At 41.2% G+C, this 21,773-nt stretch overlaps 3 protein-coding genes across 5 annotated transcripts; all 3 read right to left on the bottom strand.

The window, feature by feature from the left end:
* Nucleotides 1-53: 53 nt before the first annotated feature.
* Nucleotides 54-11,363, bottom strand: rbm10 (RNA binding motif protein 10). Of its 2 annotated transcripts, none has more exons than XM_088290382.1 (23): nucleotides 11,207-11,363; nucleotides 10,068-10,134; nucleotides 9,513-9,999; nucleotides 9,273-9,443; nucleotides 9,137-9,206; nucleotides 7,132-7,205; nucleotides 5,921-6,007; nucleotides 5,756-5,816; nucleotides 5,518-5,676; nucleotides 5,241-5,401; nucleotides 5,051-5,148; nucleotides 4,627-4,714; nucleotides 4,128-4,335; nucleotides 3,953-4,032; nucleotides 3,796-3,877; nucleotides 3,611-3,702; nucleotides 3,325-3,519; nucleotides 3,089-3,235; nucleotides 2,882-2,935; nucleotides 2,588-2,782; nucleotides 1,693-1,737; nucleotides 1,538-1,593; nucleotides 54-1,242 (listed from the first exon to the last, which is right to left on the bottom strand). In XM_088290382.1, exons 2-23 carry the CDS (start codon nucleotides 10,082-10,084, stop codon nucleotides 1,152-1,154), a joined length of 2,718 nt encoding a protein of 905 aa, XP_088146508.1. In that variant the 5' UTR covers nucleotides 10,085-10,134; nucleotides 11,207-11,363; the 3' UTR covers nucleotides 54-1,151. The 2 variants fall into 2 exon arrangements, with proteins under 2 accessions (XP_088146508.1, XP_088146509.1); XM_088290383.1 differs by having other exon boundaries at nucleotides 5,518-5,673.
* A 691-nt stretch (nucleotides 11,364-12,054) lies between these two features.
* LOC148339687 (rho-related GTP-binding protein RhoA-C-like) lies at nucleotides 12,055-15,683 on the bottom strand. Its single transcript, XM_088290392.1, has 5 exons — nucleotides 15,534-15,683; nucleotides 14,610-14,765; nucleotides 13,903-14,023; nucleotides 13,690-13,820; nucleotides 12,055-13,616 (listed from the first exon to the last, which is right to left on the bottom strand). The coding sequence occupies exons 1-5, from the start codon at nucleotides 15,612-15,614 to the stop codon at nucleotides 13,443-13,445; spliced, it is 663 nt and encodes a 220-aa protein (XP_088146518.1). The 5' UTR covers nucleotides 15,615-15,683; the 3' UTR covers nucleotides 12,055-13,442.
* Nucleotides 15,684-16,000: 317 nt separating this feature from the next.
* Nucleotides 16,001-21,663, bottom strand: usp21 (ubiquitin specific peptidase 21). 2 transcript variants are annotated; one of them, XM_088290390.1, is made up of 13 exons: nucleotides 21,488-21,663; nucleotides 21,154-21,209; nucleotides 20,883-21,039; nucleotides 19,999-20,055; nucleotides 19,809-19,926; nucleotides 19,610-19,724; nucleotides 19,353-19,472; nucleotides 19,214-19,278; nucleotides 18,945-19,132; nucleotides 17,652-17,730; nucleotides 17,462-17,569; nucleotides 17,154-17,268; nucleotides 16,001-16,562 (listed from the first exon to the last, which is right to left on the bottom strand). In XM_088290390.1, exons 3-13 carry the CDS (start codon nucleotides 21,036-21,038, stop codon nucleotides 16,469-16,471), a joined length of 1,215 nt encoding a protein of 404 aa, XP_088146516.1. In that variant the 5' UTR covers nucleotide 21,039; nucleotides 21,154-21,209; nucleotides 21,488-21,663; the 3' UTR covers nucleotides 16,001-16,468. The 2 variants fall into 2 exon arrangements, with proteins under 2 accessions (XP_088146516.1, XP_088146515.1); XM_088290389.1 differs by having other exon boundaries at nucleotides 20,883-21,209.
* Between the last annotated feature and the right edge of the window lie 110 nt (nucleotides 21,664-21,773).

The following is a 21,773-nucleotide window of genomic DNA, read 5'->3' as shown; positions in this document are numbered from 1 at the left end:
TTTTGAATAGATTGTCTTTGTGGTGTCCTCAATTAAATATGGGTTGAACATGATTTGCAATTCATTGTATTGTTTTTATTTACAATGTACACGACACCCCAACTTTAAAGGTAGTGGGGTTGTTAATATACACAGAACTTTTTCACCAGGAGTAAAAATACATATTTATACAGCGGCTCTCTTCTATAGCATATCACCAACATTTCAGGTGGTATGACCTCACAGTCTAAATGTTTTCAATGATTTGTGACCATAATTTCAGCACATGCTTTTCAAATCAACTGGCGCCGTTTTTGTTCACATTTCTGCCTTTTGCCAGGAAAACAAGGCATAAACGTCATAACATTTTTTTTTTCAAGTTACAGGTGTTGCATTATTAATGTTCGCCTGGGTTTGGAGGAAAGACACAGATTCAAACGGCTTTTTTTTTTTCTTCTTTTTAAAGTTTAGCTTTTTAAAAAAAAACAAAGAAAAAAAAAACACAACAAAAGCCAATAAGCACATATACAATCCTATACATAATTTAATTAAAGTCACGTAGAACAAAACAAAAAAAGACAGCCTTTGTGAGAAACAACTATGTATAACGGTTTTGAATTCATATCTGTAAAATAACATACTTGATCCTTAAGTTCCTCTCTGAGTGGTAAAAATAATGTACATGCAATTAATTAGTATTGTACACAGTACTATTAGCAGTCATTCACTGAATGACAAGGCGTAAAGCATTAAATGGGAAGCAAAGTCAAAATCTCTCTTGACAATATGTTCTATGCGTCTTCACTCGTCTAAACACAGCATTCTGATTAATACTTTAGACTCGTGGATGTGCATAGAACTCAAAGAAATGTTTTGACTTGACTTCCCCTTTAAATTAAGCACAAAAAAAAATCCATGGTGCATAGACTGTTATAAGAAAATGTCATTGACTGCAATTGAGAGCAAAGCTTGTCAAACAAGCAGGACTTGGCATTGTCAGGAAGGAAAAAAATATGGTGACATTCTGTGCAATGAATGTCCTGTCATCCTTTGTTGGATCAATTAAAAGAGGCAAATGTGAAGTGAATCAAATGTGAGAACGTCTAAGGGAGAGGTGATAGAATTTGTGAAGAATTAAGTGGCAGCACAAGTCGACGTTGCAGCGTCGCAGCTCACTCCATTTGCATATTGCGCAACAAAAGTCCTTTTTTCACACCTCCTTGGAGCATTCTGGCACCAAGGCTGGAGCCTGTGATCCCATCACTAAAGAGAAGGGCAATGTCAAAAGACAGGCAATAGTGTAGCCACATGCGAAAACAAGTCGCAAAACTGTGGTTGCATATAGTAATTCAATTTTGGAATAATGCAATTGAACGTGAAGGAGAAAACTATTAAATAATTGTGATGCTGAAAGTCTCAGCGAGCAGCATCATATGGATATTGAATAAAAACATTTTTAAGGCCTTTGGTGTAATTTCTTGCATTGAATCAGAATTTCCCTGTGATAAAAAGTGAAATGAAACGTTACACAATAAATGAAAAAAAAAATAGCACTCACATGGCACTAAACTTCCTCCTCTTGGAATCGGGTGATTGGAGCCCATCCGATCGTTTCTGTAATAAAAAAGAATAAATAAATAAATAAATAAAAGACCACTATGGTATCAATACAATGAGAGGGTGTGAAAGTGGTGCTGTTACTGATCGACGAACCTCCTTTCCTGCAGGTTCTTGCATTCTTCGTTGCTCAAGATTTTGCTAAGTGAAACAGGATTTTAAACAAATGCAAGTTTAGAGATATGAGTTGAATTGATATGGTGGCCAAGCTTGCAACTAAAGATACTTTTTTTTTTTTTTTTTTTACATGTTTCTACATTGGAATTAATAGAAACACCATTAATGCATTCCAGCCAACCCCTCTAAATAAACACCAAATAAATAGGAAACAATTGTACTTAATTTATATATAAAAAAAAAAACAGCACTAGCAAACAGAATGTATGTTTAATGAAAGTTTTTTGGGGATGAGATTTAAAATCTAATGTATAATGACCGACAAACAATTAACCTCATGAAAAGCCGCTCAGAATGCATTGTGTTGGCATAGCTTGGTGACTTATTAAAGAAAACAAACAAGACGTGACAGAAACTGCACGCAAGCTGCTAATTTCCTCATTCTTTTTCAAGTCAGCCATGGGAAGGCTAAAATAGTGTTGCGCAGATACAATCAATAAGTTCAAGTGACTCAGTAAGATGCAGTACTATTAATAAGACTTTTCTTTGCAGAGGATAAAGAATACATGCCTATGAATATTACTATCTTGTCTATCTAGAGGTTTTAAAAAGACAACATATAATTCTTTTTATCGTATTTGTTTAACCACAAACTTCCATTTAACAGCTTAAAACCTTGTTTTTGATGAATTCTTCCTTATCTGCCATTATCTCTTGTTGTGAAGTGAGACAATTTGAGTTCGCTTCCACCACACGGAACTCATATCACAAGTTCAGATCGTATCTTGAAAACTCGCGGGGCAAGTCACTTGTATCGCAAGGCACTTAACTATTGCAATTGGACAAAAATGTAATAGTGTGACAGTAAACCAACCTTATGCAGTTCAGAGAGCTGCTGGTGCCGAATCAGGGCCTCTTTGCTGGGAAACTGCCTCCTACACAGCAGACAGGCCAGTTTCACCCAGTCAGTCATCCTCCCTTCCTTCTCGTCTTTCTCGCCTCCTTCCTCTTCACTGTCACTTTCCCCACTGTAGGCCGGAACAAGACCCAGGTGCTGAGGAGGGGGTGACTACATGAGGAAAAAAAAAGACACACCGAGGGTCACACGCTGAAATGAATCTGCTACAAGAGTTGACATCATAACAGAAAACCAGCGCACATAACATACTTCTGTTTGTCTGAGTTGGTCCAGAAAAATTTGAGGATGTTCTGAAAGTGCCCCCTGGGGGGCAGAGAAAAACATTTAATGGGTATGCAATTATTTTCATGAATTATTTTTTTACTGTCAAATATTTTCTTCATTAGTACTACTGAGGTATAATCATTACGTTTATCGCTTGGTTCAGCATATGAGTTGCGTGCAAGCATACGACACCTTTTTCTCCAGAACAGCATAACCCGCATCAGCGCTGGCTGATTCTCTGCGATTTGCGGAACCGGCTGCAGGGGAAGGAGAGGCAGAGCGCACGTTCTCCTTGTGTCGGTTCAGAGTCTTGGCCCAGCGCTCCATATCTTTGGCAATCTATTAACACAGGCCCGACAGCGGGAATAGATTTAGTTGCATGCATAGAAAAAGCCAAGGTGTGAATCTAATTTTGTGTGAAAATTCACCTGTTGGGCCGTTTTACTCTTGGGCTTATCTTTTTTTTCCTTGCTGCCAAGGTTCGCAAACATCGAGTCTGCGGGGGCTGCTCGATCACCGGTGGGAGCACCTTCTGCGTTTGCCTGTCCAGAAGCTGCAGGAATGTATGTGTGCTTGTGGCCCTCCCAGTACATGAACTGCTGGGTGTGAGGGTTGTAATAGTACTGCAAACAGAGTCAGGAATGGTTACCGATTATTGGATTTGATTCACTGAACATCCAATGAAGTTATTTCCTCTTTTGTCACAGTGTCTACCTGGGAGTTTGGGTCGTAATAAAGTCCTGTCAGCGGGTCATAATAGTAGCCTGAACTGTCATCATAGTGGTATGTCGTTACATCTGGCACAGCTAAATAATAAAAAAAAATAAATAAATAAATAACAACACTGAATTATTAAACAGGTATTTGCGGACCAATAATGTTGATGATGTCAAACATACGATATTGCTGGAGCTCATGTGCAGTGCCTGGTGTTGCGGGCTGGCTGGAAGCAGCTGGCTGTGGTTTTCCAATTATCTCAACCTTTAACAATAACACATAACACAGCTTACATCATGCAATTTGATGCATGGCAGTGGTAGATTGGTTAAAAAGTACCTGGGCGGCAGAAGCCTGAGTTTGAGGCTGCTGCACGACAGCTATCCCAGATGCTGATGCTTCACCGGGAACCATTGCAGCTGCAACACGTCAAGCAGGTACATCATACAAATCCATACCGTATATCGACATGTAATATATATATATGGGAAATATCCCAGCATGAGATAGCAACCTGGGGCAGCTGCTGCCGAATAAGCCGTCCTCAGCGGTGCTCCTGTACTGGGCAAAGAAGCAACCCTGGAGTCCGTCTGGACTGGCAAATGTTGGCGATCGGGCAAAATGTAATCATTCCCATCCTGACTGTATGCTATCGCCGCTCCCTGCTGATACATCTCTCTATAGTCTGCACTTTGGCCTCCACCAGAACCATTTTGTGCAGCCTGAGAATGGAAAAACACAAATGACAAACATGTAAAAATCTAAATGTTGTACATGAGTTTTTGTGTTTCTATTAAAGATTTACAGACCATAAGCGCATGTCAAAGCAACAGGTAATTGTGGATATCCAGAAAAGTGCATGGAGAATTTCATTCAGAGATAAAGTGCAAATTTCTTGTACCAAAAGAATACAGTACCAAAGAATAGCCCCCCCCAAAAAAAACTAAGAAAAAAAAAAAAAAGAGATAAAAAAATAGCTGCGCTGCCGTGTTGGCAAGTAAGCTACAAGGTACCTGTGTGACAGCCCACTGTGCAGCAGCAATAGCGGTGCTGGCCACCGTAGCAGCATTCACTCGACTGCCATCCGTCAGAAAAGCGTCACTGACAAGGGAAGGGGGGGGAAAATAAGTTTCACACGGATTACATGCAAGCATTCATTTTCTGTTGTACAGTATTTGTCCTCTATAGGGTCACAGGTGAGCTGCAGCTTATCGCACCCAAAGAAAGAGATACGAGTCTTTCTATTTTCGGGACCTAACTTACTTGTAGCCAACACCAGTGAAGTTTTTTGTATTCAGCAATGCTATTTTTGTTTTTTAAACTTGCACATAAGACCCAAACCTCACATGTCGGCTTCCAGATTTTTTTTTTTCCAAGTCCATTGCCTGGTTGAATTTCACACAACTGAACTGTCAACACCTGCGACCGTGCACTTACCGCTTGGAGCCTTTGGCAAACTCCACCACAATCACCTTTCCGTCAATTGAAAGCGGCTGCTTGAGAGCCTGCAGGATCTGGAGCAGTTGAGATGCCTCCTATTGACAAAAATGAGGCAAATACAGCCATGGAATCACTTCTTCTCAATCACAAACATCTGCTTCCGTGCGTGCGATATAAGGCTGCTTACCACAATGGTTGAAAGCTGCAGAAAAGCAAAGCCCCTGTTGAGATTGGTGTGCTTGTCTTTGATGAGGCGAATGTTGGAGGGCGTAAGAGTGGCAAATGAGGCCAAAGAAGATAAAATGGCTTCCACTGCTGTATGCGGTCCAAGGTTTCTGAGGATCAGAGCTAGTGTTTAGGAGGAAAAGAGAAGTGTTAGAAAGAAACACTCAGGTGACTACGAGAATCTTCTCGTTGGATAACCAACATGAGCACACAAGTTTGTTCGACGCCGTTCCACTTACTGTCGTTGGCGACATCTGCCTGCTGTGTAACTTGACCTGAGTGGATGGCAGAAACGGAGGAATGAAAGGATGCTGGTAAGGGCAGCAAGCCTTGGGCTCCCTCCTTCTGAAGACCAAGAGATGGATCTTTGTGCATCTGGGGCAACTTCAGCTCAGCTTCTGAAAAAAAAAGAAAAAAGATGCCATTTACCTTGTGTGACAATATCTCGACCTGAGATAAAGATTCATTCATTGTTACCTGATTTGGGTGCACTGCATTTGAAGCACCTTTCCCTCCTTTTGAAGTTTTGCACTCCGCACTGTTGAGATTTGTATTTATTTTTTTTTAACAAGCATCATTGTTAAAAGAAAACCTGTAAACGCATGACTGTCACACATGCGTGGCAATGTATCAATACACAACCTTGTTGCAAAGCCAGTCCTCATTGGCTCGCGGTTTGGGGTTGCTGTAGTGCATCGACACTCGATGTCCAAGAATCAACAGCATGCCCTGAAAGAAGTAGAGCGAGGGAGGGGGAACAGTGGATGACTATGAGCAAGAATTAGGCCACACGCATCAGAGCAAGGCCTCATCTCAGAGAACGAATGAGGGGGACCAGAGAGGGAGAGAGTGAGACAAAAGAGACCTGACTGAAAGACAGAAGACAGTAGAGAATGGAAACCTTCAGCTTTAGGAAAGATTGTTTGATGCCGTCATTCTTTGTGTTTCGCTCCTCTATTCACCGGATCGAGATTAAGTTGTATTTTGTTTTGTACTATTCTGTTGTAATGATCAGAATAATGTCAGTGTTTAAAAAAAAAAAAAAAAAAAAAAACAAGAGCTCAAAATCTTCATAGTAGCTTTTCCATATACCGGCCGCATAAAAACATTCTATATTCCAATTAAAAAAATAAAAAATCAATTTTCAGTTCATTTTTCATTAATAACTCAAACATTTACCCTTTTAATAGAGAAACAACCAACCCTTAAAAACGGCACAACATTTTTGGACCACTTTCCAATAGGGCACTAGTGTGAGTTTTTTGTTTTTTTAAAGATGTGTTTCTAGAAACAAAAAAATAAATAACGATGTGAAATGTAGTCCAATGGTCATGGGTGGGAATATCAGTTCACGCCAGACGATAGAAGTTGTTTCACTCACAGTTCTCAAACTTAATTCTCAATGAACCACAAGAAAAGAGCCAAATTAATATTCAGTTTTCTTCACTTTCGTTGCAGGAATAACACACGTGGTACATTTTTCCCTGAATTTCCCCGTATGGAAAAAAAAAAGCTATTGAGAGGATTTTGAGCCCCACTCACTTTTTACTGACTGCTATTATTCTAAACACAACAGCACAAAAGAAAAAGTAACAACAATATTTTTTTTTTCTTGGTGTTTTTTTTTTTTTTTTGCCAAATAATTAATTTTTTTGCAACTTTACCCCCGAACAGCTCCAGACATGGTTTCCCCATGTATGACACGGACGTAAGAATTACCTACCTGTCACACAAAATGATTCTTCGTGAGCAAATGACATGCTAGAATCTAACGTGAAGCAGGCGTGATGTGACAGTACATTTGTCTTGCCCATTGCATATATGTGCGTGTCATGTGTGTATGGGAGAGTGACCTGGTTGGTCTCCATCCAGCGGGTGGCCTCCTGTATGAGATTAAACTCGACGAAGGCGAATCCTCGGCTCTGACCTGGACACCGCCCAGCGCCATGGTTACCGAATAACAACAACAACATAACGCAGTGAGGGGTTAGTGCTTTGTGTACAGAGGAGAGAGAGACCCTGTAGCAGCACTAACAAAAATCAACAACCGCTCTCCCTTGGAACGAAGAGGCTTGACAAGTCAGTTGGAGAGCCACTGTTAAGATTCTCTGCAAGGTGAGGAGGACACGAGGTCCGCTATCTTGGTGGGGTCACCAAAAAGAGGGAGACTCCTTGCCACTCCTCTAGATAAGTCTGACCCACGTGCCAACAAGTGAGACACACACACATCACCAAGTTTCAGAGTGCAGTGGCTTGGAGGGGGCGGGAACTTTGCTGGATAGGCCGCTGTGGTTATGTTATGATTATTATTACCTTCCACGTTAGTCAAATCTTAAAGCAGGACTGCTTTATCTTAACAAAAATAGATACAATAACTTCCAGACTGTGAGCCGCTGCTCCACCCCCCCCCCCCCCCCCCCCGCCCCCAACGCTTTGAACGCAGCAGCTATAAATGTGACGTGGTTAATTTATGGCTTTTGACAAACGAGCTCAGGTCACAGCTGACCAATGAAATTGCAGATTAGCCTAATTCTGTGGGAGGCTTGGATGAGATAATCTTTTACCAAAACTGTCCGCAAGCAAAGAGTGAAGTGTTAACGTGAAAAGTCACACGGTGATGACGTATGAAGTCATGATGGAGGTTACAAGGGAGTCTTCACTGAGAGTACTGTAGCAGCTGTGTGTGGTAATAACTTTGTTTTTTTTTTTGTTTGTGTTTTGTAATTTGAGATGTTCAATAAAGATAAAAAAAATTGTGTTGATGCAACAGGATCAGCAGGTTGGCTTCAAAAGAATTACAAAACTCCCATGTTTATAAGATGGAGGCTAATAAAGCAAAGCGACTAATGTGTGTACATGTTTAAATTTGCCTGTTGCGGCTTTTAACCAAGTGCTTTTTATTGTCCGGAAATTACGTTAACCCGAAAGAGTAGGAACCGTGAATCCAAATGGATCCTTTTTTTTTGGTATAAGCAAGGCTCACAATATTTCCAAGAAGTTGCAAAAGCGTGACTGTCGTACTCGTGAACGCAACTACGACAGCAAACGCAGTGACACACTGCTTGACAAGATAACTTTTGTCAAGTCATGCAGCAGGTTTGTGAGCGTTTTTCATGTACTCGCTCACACAGAGATGGCAGAATAATGAGCGAGCAAAGAAGGCACGGTAAAGAAGTGAAAGCTTTGTCGTTGCATAATTTTTTATTGAGCTCTTTTAGGAATGGATTAGACTGGAGAGGTTCCCTAATTACGTGTCTGGTGAATGTATGTTTAAAAATCAGCGTTGTGATGTGCATGTATTTTTTCCGCCACTGAAAACAAGGAATACGAGGAGGGTATGTTTGATGCTCTGCGTTATAATCAAGAAAACTAAGTTTGGAAAGTATCCGAGGAAAGGGATACGCGGGAGAAGTACACTGGTCAACATCAAATATCAAAGATGTCTTTGCCTGTTACTAAACGTATATTTAAGGCTGATTAAAAAATATAAATCCTCATTTTTTTCTAGCACAAAAGATTTTTTTTTAAAGATATTTTCGTTGTATTTTTTTGTTTTTAAGTTTGCCATATTACAGCTTGCACAATAAGGATTTTGCAATATGTTATAATTTTTAACTACGATCTTTAAGAAGAAATAAAAATCTACCTGTTGCTGAACCTAACATTTCATTCATGTTACTAGATATATTACTAAATCAAATATATTATTTTATTACGAAAACCAGATGTGCTAGAGAAAAAACAATCGGCGGATTCGGAATCAGAGCATAAAATTAGTTGAGAAAAAAATTGTTGACCAGTGTTATTTAAAAAAAAAAAAAAAAAATTCTGAAAAGGACAAGGGTCAAATTTGCTCACCTGAGGCTTTGTTCCTCATCAGTCGAACCTCTTTTGGTTGGATCTCCTGCTCTTGAAGTATTGCCCAGATCTGTCGACGCATTCATGACATCACCATGGAGGGAAAAACTAAACGAGCCCAGCGACATACACGCACCTCATTGGCAGTGGCGTTGGGGGGCAGCATGCGAAGCATTACAATGTTGCTGGGCCTCTGATTGTAGTCCTGATCCGAACGGTAATCCTGGTCCCTTTGCTCCAACTCCTCATGAGAAAGGTCTGGCTCACAACCACTACGGCCGTGTTCTTCTGGCTCAGCTGGGAACATCTGAATTATCGACGACTAATTAGCAACCGTGAGAGGCAAGTTGAAACTTACAGCTGCGTTCCACCTTACCCGTCTCGTTCCCGCTCCGTGCAAGAATCTGCCCTCTTCTCTGTGCCTGTTTAAATTGTGCTCCATTTGCTCAGAGCAGGCACCGCCTCTGGGAACCCAGTTTCCTTCACCGCTGCCTAAATGTCGAGTAGAGTTGTCCGAAAAGTTTCTACCCTGTTTCCTCTTTCCCCTTCCCTCTGACCCAGTCCGTAGACGTTCAAAATCTCTCTTGGACCTCTCTTCATCAAATCCATCGATTGAAGATTGAGAGCCAGGAGGCCACAGGAGCCTTTTGGCCTCACAACCACCATCCCCTCTCTGATGAAACCCTTCAGAGTCGCATAATGGTGTTTCGTTGCAGACTAAGGGCAGGGCTTCCTCTTTATGGACATCAAATTCGACTTGTATTGCCTCGTCATCTTGGCCTAAACCACGGTAGTCCATGTCCCGAAAGTTGTGGTCATCATGGTTGCTGCCATATCGCCCCATGCGATCACCTCGCCCACCACTGCCGAACACAGATGAAACTTGCTCCATTCATTCACTTGCAAAGATGTAGTCGAAAGGATAACTCACCTCCGCTCAGTACCCATCCTGTATCCACTGGCGCTAGTCTCTGTCTTTTTTCACCAACATGAATAACCTGAAGATCCGACAATATTAGACTGGTTTTGAATGTGAGGCAAGCATTGAATCCATTACTATGGCAGACAGTTGCTTTTTGCTGAGTAAGGACATTTTTCAATCCAGAAGCACATCTTTATTATATTTTTTTTCTATGATTCTGAACATTTGATGTAAATTGGCCAATCCATATTAACATTTTTGTTAATCATACTCAGATCCATCATGATGGACGTCTCATATTTTCCACAACTTCCAACACTCATTTTAGAGTTTTATCTATTACAAATGACTCTTAACTGTGCTATATTTATTCCGCAAATTGCACATTACTAACTTATGAAGTGTTTGTACATTGTCGACTATTTTTTTCTTTGCAGTTTTGAGTGCCAAACTAAACGACTCATCATCTAACCACCATATGAAAACTGTCCCTTGGCCATTATTTTGTACATTTTATTGTACACCTGAGTCCATAGGTTATATAATATATATCGTGTTTTTTTCAAAAGTTTAGATGATGCTGGCGTTTTGAAAATAGTATAAAAAACGAATAAAGTTACTAAAGTTTGAAGCTCGGATTCAACAACAAAAAAAGTCACACCGAAAAACTCGAGCCCTATTTTTTAGGGGTGGTATTTATTTAGTTGTTTTTTTTTTTTTTTTGCAATACGTTGGCCTAAAATTGTTACATTTCCACCGGTTTTAAAAAGTCGTAACTTTCTTAATATTTCTCAAAGAATTTATACTTGTATCACTGAATTGAAATGAACTCACCATGGAAATTTTACACGCCTACAGTTCCACGTAACGCGTGCACACAGGTAAACCTTACGTCTTCATTTTGTCACTAGGTAAGCTGGTGCATTTATGTGCAAGACGAATGTGCAACCTAATGTACCACGGTGAGGACAGACGTACGTACTTATGATACAAGCGCAGAACCGTTCAAAAATATTCAACAATGACGTACGGCGGTCATCTTTTAGCCGACATGCTAACTAGTGTGAAGCTTGCTAGCAAGTTGTCCTCGGTGGTGTCAGTGATTGCAGACATGGCGACAAACACACTAAATTTGTTGGAAGACTTACCACCTTCTCATGAAGCCGACGTTCAAGTAATTAACACATCAGCGACCTAATTAAATTGAATGTTTTTATTCCGAACGAACGCTAGAAAATGGCCACAGAGAGGTAACATTTCAGTGGGACGGAACAGTATCCCACTCTGGCCTGTGATTGGACACTTGCTACACTCAAGTGGACGGCTATTGGACAAAAAAAGAGCAACGATGATCTGACAGCCAATGAACGAGACACAGAAGAACTGTGCTGTGCTAGGCTCAGGGACGATTGTGATATTTGCATCTTTACACTTTCAAATATAATTAAAACAGAGTATTAATCAGGATTAGATTAAATTAATATAACAGGGACTGCTGTTGAACCGCGCAACTCGCCAGTTAAAATAGACATTATACATTTGAATCACAATTTAAACTAGTTTGTCTTGGAAACATGTCAGTAATATTCTTGTGCCAAATATTCAGAATTCTATTACACTTTCCATTGTTATTTTTAAGACGTTGCCAAAAATCAAGACTGGACTGTGGGTGGTAGTCCTTTCTAATGCAAATAAGGCACTCCCCACCCCACCAGGATCCTTTGCAGAGGCTGAAAAGCAAGCGTGGTCCATTTGCCAAATTTGTCACTATTCACTCCTCTGGTGAGTTTTCCCCACAAATCCAAAAAGTAACTAGCGAGATCAGTTGTGCTTGTTTACAGGCACCTCTGCAAAGATTTACTTGGTTGTGCAATTTCACACCTGATGAGTGGGCAGGCACTTTAGAGACCCAACTATTAATACACAAGCTGTATAAATGCCTAATTTACGATTTATAATGTCCCTTGAAAGAAAACATGCACGTTACAAACAAAAAAACCCCGATACCAGCTTTATTTGAGGAAACAAAATATTCCAAGCAGTCACGGTCCAAAAACAAACAAATGACAAATATCTGATATCCCACCCTTCAAAAACCTTGCACCCCAAGCTTGACCCCTTCAATGAATTAAATGACACTATGCTTATAACTGAGGATGAGCTAAACATATAATAGCAGGATTAACTGAGCGGCAAAACAAAGAAAATTACAGTTAACATTTAAAAAGTCTAAAAAGAATAGTGACAATCAAGGAATTCTGATAGTCAAAAGTAAACGCATCATTAAAATGTCCTTACAAGGCCTTATATGAGACATACAGTACATCTTAAAATTTAATGTAATAAACTGATCTATTAGAAATAGTATTCAATTTATTAACCACACCACTCATGATTACCACTGATTAAAACAATCAAATCTTAAGTGTGCGCACACACAAAGGTCCGAAGAGTCAAAAGATAATTAACCTGATTGCAACTCTATTTACGTACTGTATATGGTCTTTTAATATCACTCTTGAGAGGCTGCTATTTTCTTTGCCAGCCAATGCCACAAAATATGGCTTTCCAGGAGCAACTTTGGCATGGAAATAAGGGGTTTCGGTCTGTGTCACAGAATGCCGTTCCATAGCGCTAGTACGTCGTAGACAATAGAACCATGTAGACACATTCGCTGCATGCAGACCTGCGCTGGAGAAAACGAAGCACCATATGGCCGCACACTCAATTTACTACAATATAGTTTTTTTTTTCCTTTTCGTTTGTGTGTGTGTGTGTCTGGGAGGGGGATGATCTCATACAATCTAGTTTAGGCATCCCCTTGCATAGCGCCCGAGTCAGAACATAAGCTAACAATGCCAGAGGTTAAAACACGACACTACAAATGAGGATTGGCACCTCATCCAAGTTCTAAATGTTTTCCTCTCCGCTTACTCAGCCCTACTGCTGCTCTCAAGGCACTATGTGTAGGTGACACTATCATTAAAAACACTTAGATAACGTCTTTACTCCAAATCTCCTTTATGTTTATATCACTTTTTCGACCTGTCAGATGTGTCCATTAACTTTGGCCTGCGAACCCTTTTTCTGTCTCCATTCCTATCATGGCACTTTGAACCCCTCGATGAATGTACTTAATACCTCCCTCCCCATATGTCCATCTGACGTCTCAAAAGTTCTCATTAGACCCAAGTTACACGGTATAAACAGGCCAGGGACCAAAGTTTCAATGTCGATCAATTTACGTCAAATCTGCCTGAGCTTGCTGATGTTCGATGGGGGATCAGAAATTGAGTGTCTGTACAAGTTTTTGGGGGGCCCCTCCCCAACATCCAATTTTCAATGCATCCGCACTTAAAGGGTAACTTTGCGTTGTGCCACAACCTATAGCAGAAGGCAGGTGGACTTCTTGCCACGTTTCTTGGCCTGCAACGCGGCTCGAGTTGCCATCTCAAAGACTTCCCGCACACCATCTTTGGTTTTGGCAGAGCACTCCTGGTAGCCATAGGCACAGATGCGGTTTGCCATTTCCTTGCCATCTTCACATCTAACTGGCTCCTGCAAAAGATTTTACAGACAATGTTTATATTTTGACGACTACAACAACAAACATTAAGACAATGTAAATCACCTGTTTCATTTTCGCAAGCTCCCGTCTGGTGTGCTCGTCATTGCGCAGATCTTTTTTATTCCCCACAAGGATGATGGGAACATTTGGGCAGAAGTGTTTCACTTCTGGTGTCCACTTTTCTGGAATGTTCTCTGCCAAAAGAGGATCAGCCATGAGCAAGTTACGTTAGATTAATCAGGCGAACTTTCAGGATGTAAGTGATACACACAGTACCTAAACTGTCTGGACTGTCTACGGAGAAACACATGAGAATAACATCAGTGTCAGGGTAGGAGAGAGGCCTCAGTCGGTCATAGTCTTCTTGACCTGCTGTATCCCAAAGTGCTAGTTCTACCTGAAATGAGAATGGAAGATGTTTTAGCGTCTGAAAAAGGTAGGTTGTGCTAAAATTCTCAAGTTGCATGCCAAGAAAGCCAAATCTGAAGGCCATGTGATGTAACTTCTAGGCGCGCCCCAAACACAAGCCGGTGTTCAAATTTACACAACCTTCAAATCTGGCAATCGTTTCCATGGAGACAGGCCCCGAGCGAAGGTTACTTCCGCGCATATATCATATATTGTTCTGATTTTTGTCTACTTCTTAAAATCTTACAAGGAGAGGAAACGGGCCAGAAGTAAAGACAAGGGAGTGGATATTTGGGATGGGCCTGAACCCCACCTGGAAATGTGATGGCTTCCAAAGTAGTAACAAAAGTACAACAGAGGCAGAGCACCACCAGCTGCGACCGCAGTGTAAAGTTTAACACCCATGACAGTTGTCACCACACGTCTAATTTTATTGAGGCGACAACCGGCTTTGCTTGTGTGAACATGCATTTTGGTCATGGGAAATGTCTGCAGCGGCGAATCAACAGATGTGCTGCCCCCTACTATTTTATTTTATTATACCAAAATACAAGATATATTTGGAGCTCTTTCACCTGTTTGCAATCCACTTCAATGTCAGCCACATAGTTCTCAAACACTGTGGGGACGTAGACCTCTGGGAACTGGTCCTTACTGAAGACGATGAGCAGGCAGGTCTTTCCACATGCTCCATCTCCAACTATGACCAACTTCTTCCTAATAGCAGCCATCTACAGGAAGGATTTTAAAAACACGTTAGACACATGGCACAACTTTACACCGAGAAAAGTTCGCTGTTGTATGTAGCACTGCAGTGAAGCATGAAAAAACGCACTCAGTACTGCATGACGCAATGTAATTAATTGGACGTCACTGAAGACTAGTTTGTCATAAGTATTATTGTTGTTGTTGTAACGGTAGGATAATTTTTAAAAATGGATCAAATGACATTGCGCAGTGTGTGGCAGAAAACGTGGCAGCAAAAATCCGACACATCTTCCGTGTCTTTGACCAGGATATCCGTCCAAACCACAGAGTGATCGTCATAGGCATTCTTAAGTAAATGTCTTTTTTTTTTAATTTTTAGTCAGACAAGGCCACCATCGTCCAGCTTCCAACCGAAAGCCATCTGTTGTTTTGACAAACAACTGTAGACCACTTTTTTATAGGCCGGGCGTGCCAAAAACGACTGTCGATTTCACATGGGAGGTTTGTTCGACAATCCAAAAGTTCACGGAGAAAATCAGACGCAGAATTGAAAGTCTTGTCGCACGGCGTCATTTTCTGAAAAGTGTACAGTAGCCCGGGCCTGTCAACACGCTAGCGTTAGCAAGCAATTGAGGCTAATGCTTGGATGCTGGGTTGATTGGTTGACATAATCGGCATTCTGCGCATACGTTCCGAAATGGGGAAAACGTTAAACGAAAGCGCATTGTTGTATTTGCGGTTAGTACAAGAGATTCGTATAAAGTTTTAAAGCTGTCGTTGAAAAGAGTTACCGCTTGATGTTTCTGCGTCCGCCTTTCCTCCTCTTCCTGACCGATTGGTTGACTCCGCCTATCATTCGAGCGCATGCGCATGTGACGTCACAATACACGCAGAAACCGTGTCAATGGGTTTGTTTTGTTTGTGTTTTGTTTCGTTTTTACTGTGATTATAATTATCCTCGGGTGGCTATGATGACATCAAACCCTATAGATTACAGGTATTTAAATTCAAGCAATCGTCGACAACGTCTAGTGATGCTCAATTACGCAATTACGTCACGCAGTTGTGATGAAAACTAAAAAAAAGAAAAATTATTATTATTGTTGGCATTAATTTTTTGAAAAACACAAACTTTTCTTGAACACGGCAAACATTTTACAATCCCACAATCAAGAGGATTATGGTTTAAATCTGTGACATTCCCATGTAGAGTTTTGGCAGATGATCCCAATACTGTCCAAAATAGAATCAACATGCATTCACTTTAACACATTTGTATTATTTTAAGTACACCTGTATTCCTTTTGTCTATTTACACTCACTTCCACAAAATGGTGGCACAAAGATTGGAAACAAAATAAACAAGTATTATGTAACGATTGTCCGATAGTTCACTTGTTCTTGAGATTTTGGGTTGAGGTGGTTGATCTTATCCAGCATGAATCTTGTCAATCATGAGATCTTTGCTTCAATGTTCACACGCAGGCCGCACCATTTGGCCCAAATTTCTCTTAAGGCATCTCAGCTGTTTTATCCATCACTCTGTTCAGATTCTTCTCCTTCACAAAATCATCTCTTCACAATGCCTGCCGTTGTGGTCCTGATTTTTCTAATCCACCTTTTAGACCACACATTTCCATAGGATTAAAAAATTCTTGAATGTGAGCGTGGCTCCTCTGTGTTGGTTTCTATGGTCCGTGGCTGTAAAAACATCTCTGATTGGCTTCTATTTCCTTGTAGTTATGGCATTGTTGCTGCGCTGGTAGAATAACACATAGGCTTGATTGGTCTGAAGCTGGCTCTCAGAAACCGCCGACACACTATAGGGAGATAGAGACTAACCATGAAAAGCTGCCCTAGTTTTGGGCAGAATGTGCATCAATACAGTTGCATGCAAGGTAGAAATGATAAGTAACATGAATTTCAGCTCTTTAAAGTGTTAGTCAACCCCCCAAAAAATCTTTGTAATAAAACGTTTAATGTGTCATCACTGGTCTAAACATGGTATTTTGATTAATACTTTATTTGTGGAATATGAGATAAGCAGCAAAATCTGTTTTAAGCCCATCTCAGGGGACGGCCATTTTGTCACTTCTCTTGACTGAAAATGACTTCACAGTTGTTCAGGTAATGACCAATCCCAGCTCATCTGTTTTCTGAAACTGAGGCATGATTGGTCATGATCTGAGCCCTGAGCAACCGTGATGTCATTTTCGGTCGACAGCAGTGACAAAATGGCCGCCCTAAAATGGCTAAAAACAGGTGGACTTTACTACTTAATTTACATTCCACAAACGCAATATTAATCAGAATGCCACGAGAATATATTCTCGCAAAGAAAATTTTAGGGTTGACTTCCCCTTTAAATGGCTAAAACATTGCAAAGAAAAAAAAATTCAATGCAGTCCCACCTGGAGTCATTGTAGTAACACCATCCATTCTCATCAGAACAACAGGCGGTGTAGTGACCCATGTTGACAGTCCCCACGTGGTTACATATTGCATATAAATCATACAATACTGCTCCTTTAGGGACATACAGAGGCACAAAAATTATTTATTTCCCTCAGTTGAGCCTTTTTCAAACTTTAAGAGATACATTCTCAGATTTAAAAAGCCTGCTGGACTGTTCTGTATTGTTGAGAATGTAAACATTCTTTTCTCTTCCTCAAAACAAATTCAATGACATACATAGTTAATTAACCCCCCCACGTCTTACCGCAATCAACAGGTCCGTAGGGCCCGAGGTCAAGGTTAGTGAGTGGGAAGGACACGCAGGTGGTGCTTTTACTGATCGACCACCGTGACGTCGTGAAACGGTTCAGATCTGATGGAGCGTGTTAAGGATCATCGTGATGTCAATCGTGCAAGCAAGCGGGTTAATGCGCAAGAAGCATGGTTAAGGATACGTATCACGATAACGTGGGGAAACCTCTGGATGGACAGCCGCTTTGTGCTCTCTGTATGCCTGTTACACCTCTCGCACATCTGAAACACAGAGCACTTGAACGTAAGTTGCAAGCAAGCTCAAAGGAAATTCTTCACTTGTCTGTCTAAATACTCATTTCGTCAACAGCTTTGCTTTCATGCATTTATAAAGAGAAATGGGTGTGGATTGCACGTTGGACAATTTCCGCCAGGTCTAGTCAACCCCCTCAAATGAAAGGCTTCTGTAGTAACATGTGTGGAATGTGGGCTGGCATCGTCTTCGGGAATTGAACAGGAATGCCTCAGCAGGGTGGCTGCCACACGTTATGTCAACACAAACCTCCGTGCACATTCTCATTCGGTGAGTGAGCTATAAAAGCCACCGTTTAAATAGACGTCATGGTTCGTAGTGTCATGTGAGTGGTCAGAGGTCACAGCTGCCATTCACATGGAGAGTGGCGACGTTAGTGCTCACAAGTCGCAAATGACAAGTGGATTCAGGCTGTGATGTTTGTTATTAGTGGTGCTTTTAAGGTTGATGTGAATATCTGTCACAGGAGTGCCAAACTTATTTTAGTCCAGGGGCCGCATGGGTTGATAATGTATAGATAACAATTACATTTTCTCCCTACCGTTTTATTGCCAATATTTAGTCATTCAAATTAATTTACCATTATATTGTTGCCATTTATTTGAGCAATTTGACATTTCAGCAGTAGCATGAATCTTTTTTTTTTTTTTGATCAATTGACAGATTAAATTGGATCTGTATAAGTACCCCTTTTAAAACAACTGTTAAGATTTAGAAATCATTTAGAATTCCCGTGAATTTTTGCAGTCATCTGGAAATTTGGACAATCTCAGCTCACACATATAAAAACTAAAGTGGGAATTGTTCAAAAAGACTGTGAACGCATACATGTGAATACAATTTGTATAAAGGTGGCACAGCATTTTGTACGACGTCGGCTACCTTTGCTTTTGAAACTTGGCAACTTTTAGCTTTTTAAAGCAGCAGTCAAATCCTGATTCGCCTCCAGTTTCGGAATGTCATTTAAGCGTTCGCAAGTGCGACCTCCAGTGGACACAATCAGCAATGACAGTTAATTGTATTGAAAAATGTCCGGAGGGGATTTATCCCCTGATGGGCCGTATATGTTTGACACCCCTGATCTGTAAAGCTATATTTTATTCATAGTAACTGTCTATCAAAAACACAATATGAAGAACTAATCACTCAATTGTGACCCCATTTTAATTCTCCATGAACTCACAGGTGAATTCTCCTTGTCCAGTCGCTCCTCCTGCGAGAAGAGATCCAGACACCCTTTCAGGGTCACCTCTCCAGTCGTGCAACGTTTGGGGATGGGTAGCGACAAGTCACAGAACACATCAAATGTGTTGGAGTAGTGAGAACACACGGAGCAGTGCAGCGAGCTGCGCAGCTGGCCCGAGAACAAATCTGTCAGGATGGGGGCGAAGGCACTTAGCTGTCGCTTAATTGTGTCAAGAAGGAAAAGATGATGCCAGCGTGCTTTCTTACCGACGATCTTGCTGTCGTCGTTTTCTAAGTGCTTCTTCCATGTCGCAGCGGCCTCTTCAGATATCCTGATGGGGGTTTTAAATGAAAGGAAATCATACAAAGTCATGACTTTTTGAGGAAACTCATTCGGCACACTCACCTGAATCTGGCATATTTTTGCTCTGGGTCCTTTAGTGGCCGTCGAATGTAGGGCTTGCGGTTGATTTCAGTGTGTAGCTTTTCCAAAAGGAACCTGAGAAACTCCTGAGCATCCTGCTGACTGGAGAGAAAACAGACAGAAAAGAAACAAAGAAAAAAAACATTGTTTGGATCAGCCATATTGTAATTTGCAATTCTAAAAAAAAAAAAGGGTAAAATAGACAAAGAAACAACATTACTGATGTACAATATTCCCACCTGTAACCACTAAAGTAAGGCACAGCGTCTCTGAAAATATTGTAAAACTGTCTTGGATTTACAACTGTGTCCTCTTCTTTTGAATCCCAAAGTCCAGACAATACCTGAGAGAAAGCTTGACGAGGATAATAAAATAATAAGCAAAAAGGAGTGCGTCAAAATGCAAATGTAAAGCATGATGGGTAAGTGTCGGACTTACCTTCTGTGAGTCTTGGCTCCTCCTCGGAGAATTTGTCATGTCTGTAGGACTTTAGGAGGCAGTAGTCCCGCAGGCCACGAGTGTGAGACAAACACTGGACTATTGCGTTCAAGAAACACTACAGCAAGAGAGTTCGAGTAAAAATGCTGACCCCAAATAATGTTCTTTGGAAAGAAAACTTTTTACTTACTGTGTTGCCGATGTTTCGAAGACCGGCCCTTCCACTTCCTAATGCAAGGAGCTCCTTCTAGAAACAAAAACCAAATGATGAATAATCATCTTTGTGCGTCTCAGTGTGGACGTTGCATTATTTGACCCCGGTGCGTCTGCCTTAACCCCAGCGTGTCAGTGAGTCTATTTGTGTGCACGCTAGGACAGATTTAGCCTTCTTATCTCATTAGCAAAACAAGAAAGTCTAAAAGGAGGTCAGTGGCAAACATCCTATTAGAGAACGAGGAGTGCTGACAGGTGCTTAAACATGTGCATGTTGACGTGCAGGACGGGTCTGCAACCTGCGGCTCCAGAGCAGCATGTGGCTCGTTCACCTATCTGCTGTGGCGCTGTGTGATTTGGGAAAATAAATGACGTATTGAATTTTTAAATGTGTGTTCATTTTCAAAATGTAAATGTAAAAAAAAAAAAGTGTCTTTTTTGGGGAGTTCAAAATGTTAGCTGTTTATTGATTCATGAATTCAACACAATGCATATAGGTACTATATATATATATATATATATGTATATATATATTTTTTTTCCCCCCCATTTTTTCTGTGGTAAATTTGAGTTGGCCTGTTTAAGGTTGCCGACTAGTGATGATCAAATGAAGCTTCATGAAGCACCTGCGTTCATTTTCGATTCCTCTAGATGGCACTCTTGGTTTAAAATGCAGCGGAAATGTAATAACTGCACTAGCCCTTTTCTTTAAACCAAGAGTGCCATTTAAAGGCATAAAAAAAAAATCTCACAAGTGTTTCACGAAGCTTCATTTTCCCGTCACCTTTGCAGACCCACCGCACGGATGCTTTTGATCCTCAAATGGGCAAAAGGAGGATTTGATCCAGTATGCGCACACACCTCATTGTCGGCGACCAGCAGAAGCCCCATCAGGGAGGTATATAGGACAGACTGCGAGATATCAGCAGTTTCTCTCTGCAAGCCGTTCTGGGACACCAAGTTTCGACACAAGGCCTTGCAAGAACCCTCCTGGTTGGCGCCGCCGGCTCCGGGCATCCTGATGTGTCAACCAACAAGCCTCTCAAGCAGGGGGGTTGTTCTTTCACATGCAGGGTGAAGGTGACGGCAACGCGGTGGTAGCTCATAAGCCTCGCCGCAGACAGAAACTCACCCCTTTTTAATGAATCGAGTAGAGCAGGGTATTATCCCTCTTCTCTGCAAATGCAGCTGAAACACAGGATTAAGTATAAAATGAGCATCCTCTCGAGGTAGGTCTTTATCTCAAATAAATCCAGCTGATCCGTTGTGACTCGAGGTTCTTTTTTCCTTACCATGGCTTGCAAAGCAAATTGAAGCAGAGACTGACTAAGAAAATCAATTATTTAATCTTTCGGGAAACATTGATTATAGTGTAATGCTCTTACGCTTTTAGAGAGTTTGGAGAGAAGCTTTACAAACACCTGCTAAATATCACTAGCCTTGGTAAATAAACATGTCGGACTCACCTGATCACTTGGCTGAGCTTATCTGCGAACAAAGAGTCCCGACCTAAGTGTTCCCATCACCTGCTGAGCTTTTAAAAATGCAGAGGGGATGTGTCTACTGTTTCACTCTGTGTGTGTGTGTTTGTGTGTCGGCTGGAAATGAAAGTCTACCTCTGTGTTATGCCCCGTCACTGGTGTCAAAAGAAAGCGGGAGAGGGAGAGAGAGAGAGAGAGAGAGTGAGAGAGAGTGACAGAGGATAATCATCTCTAATCTTTTCTCGCTCCCGGTTGTCGCTATACTTAGACA

The sequence above is a fragment of the Idiotropiscis lumnitzeri genome, chromosome 3 (genome assembly GCF_059441095.1).
Source record: "Idiotropiscis lumnitzeri isolate Australia: NSW breed Sydney's pygmy pipehorse chromosome 3, RoL_Ilum_1.0, whole genome shotgun sequence".
Classification (NCBI taxonomy): domain Eukaryota; kingdom Metazoa; phylum Chordata; class Actinopteri; order Syngnathiformes; family Syngnathidae; genus Idiotropiscis; species Idiotropiscis lumnitzeri.
The sequence above is the reverse complement of the archived record's forward strand: the minus strand, read 5'-3'. Positions and strand labels throughout refer to the sequence as shown.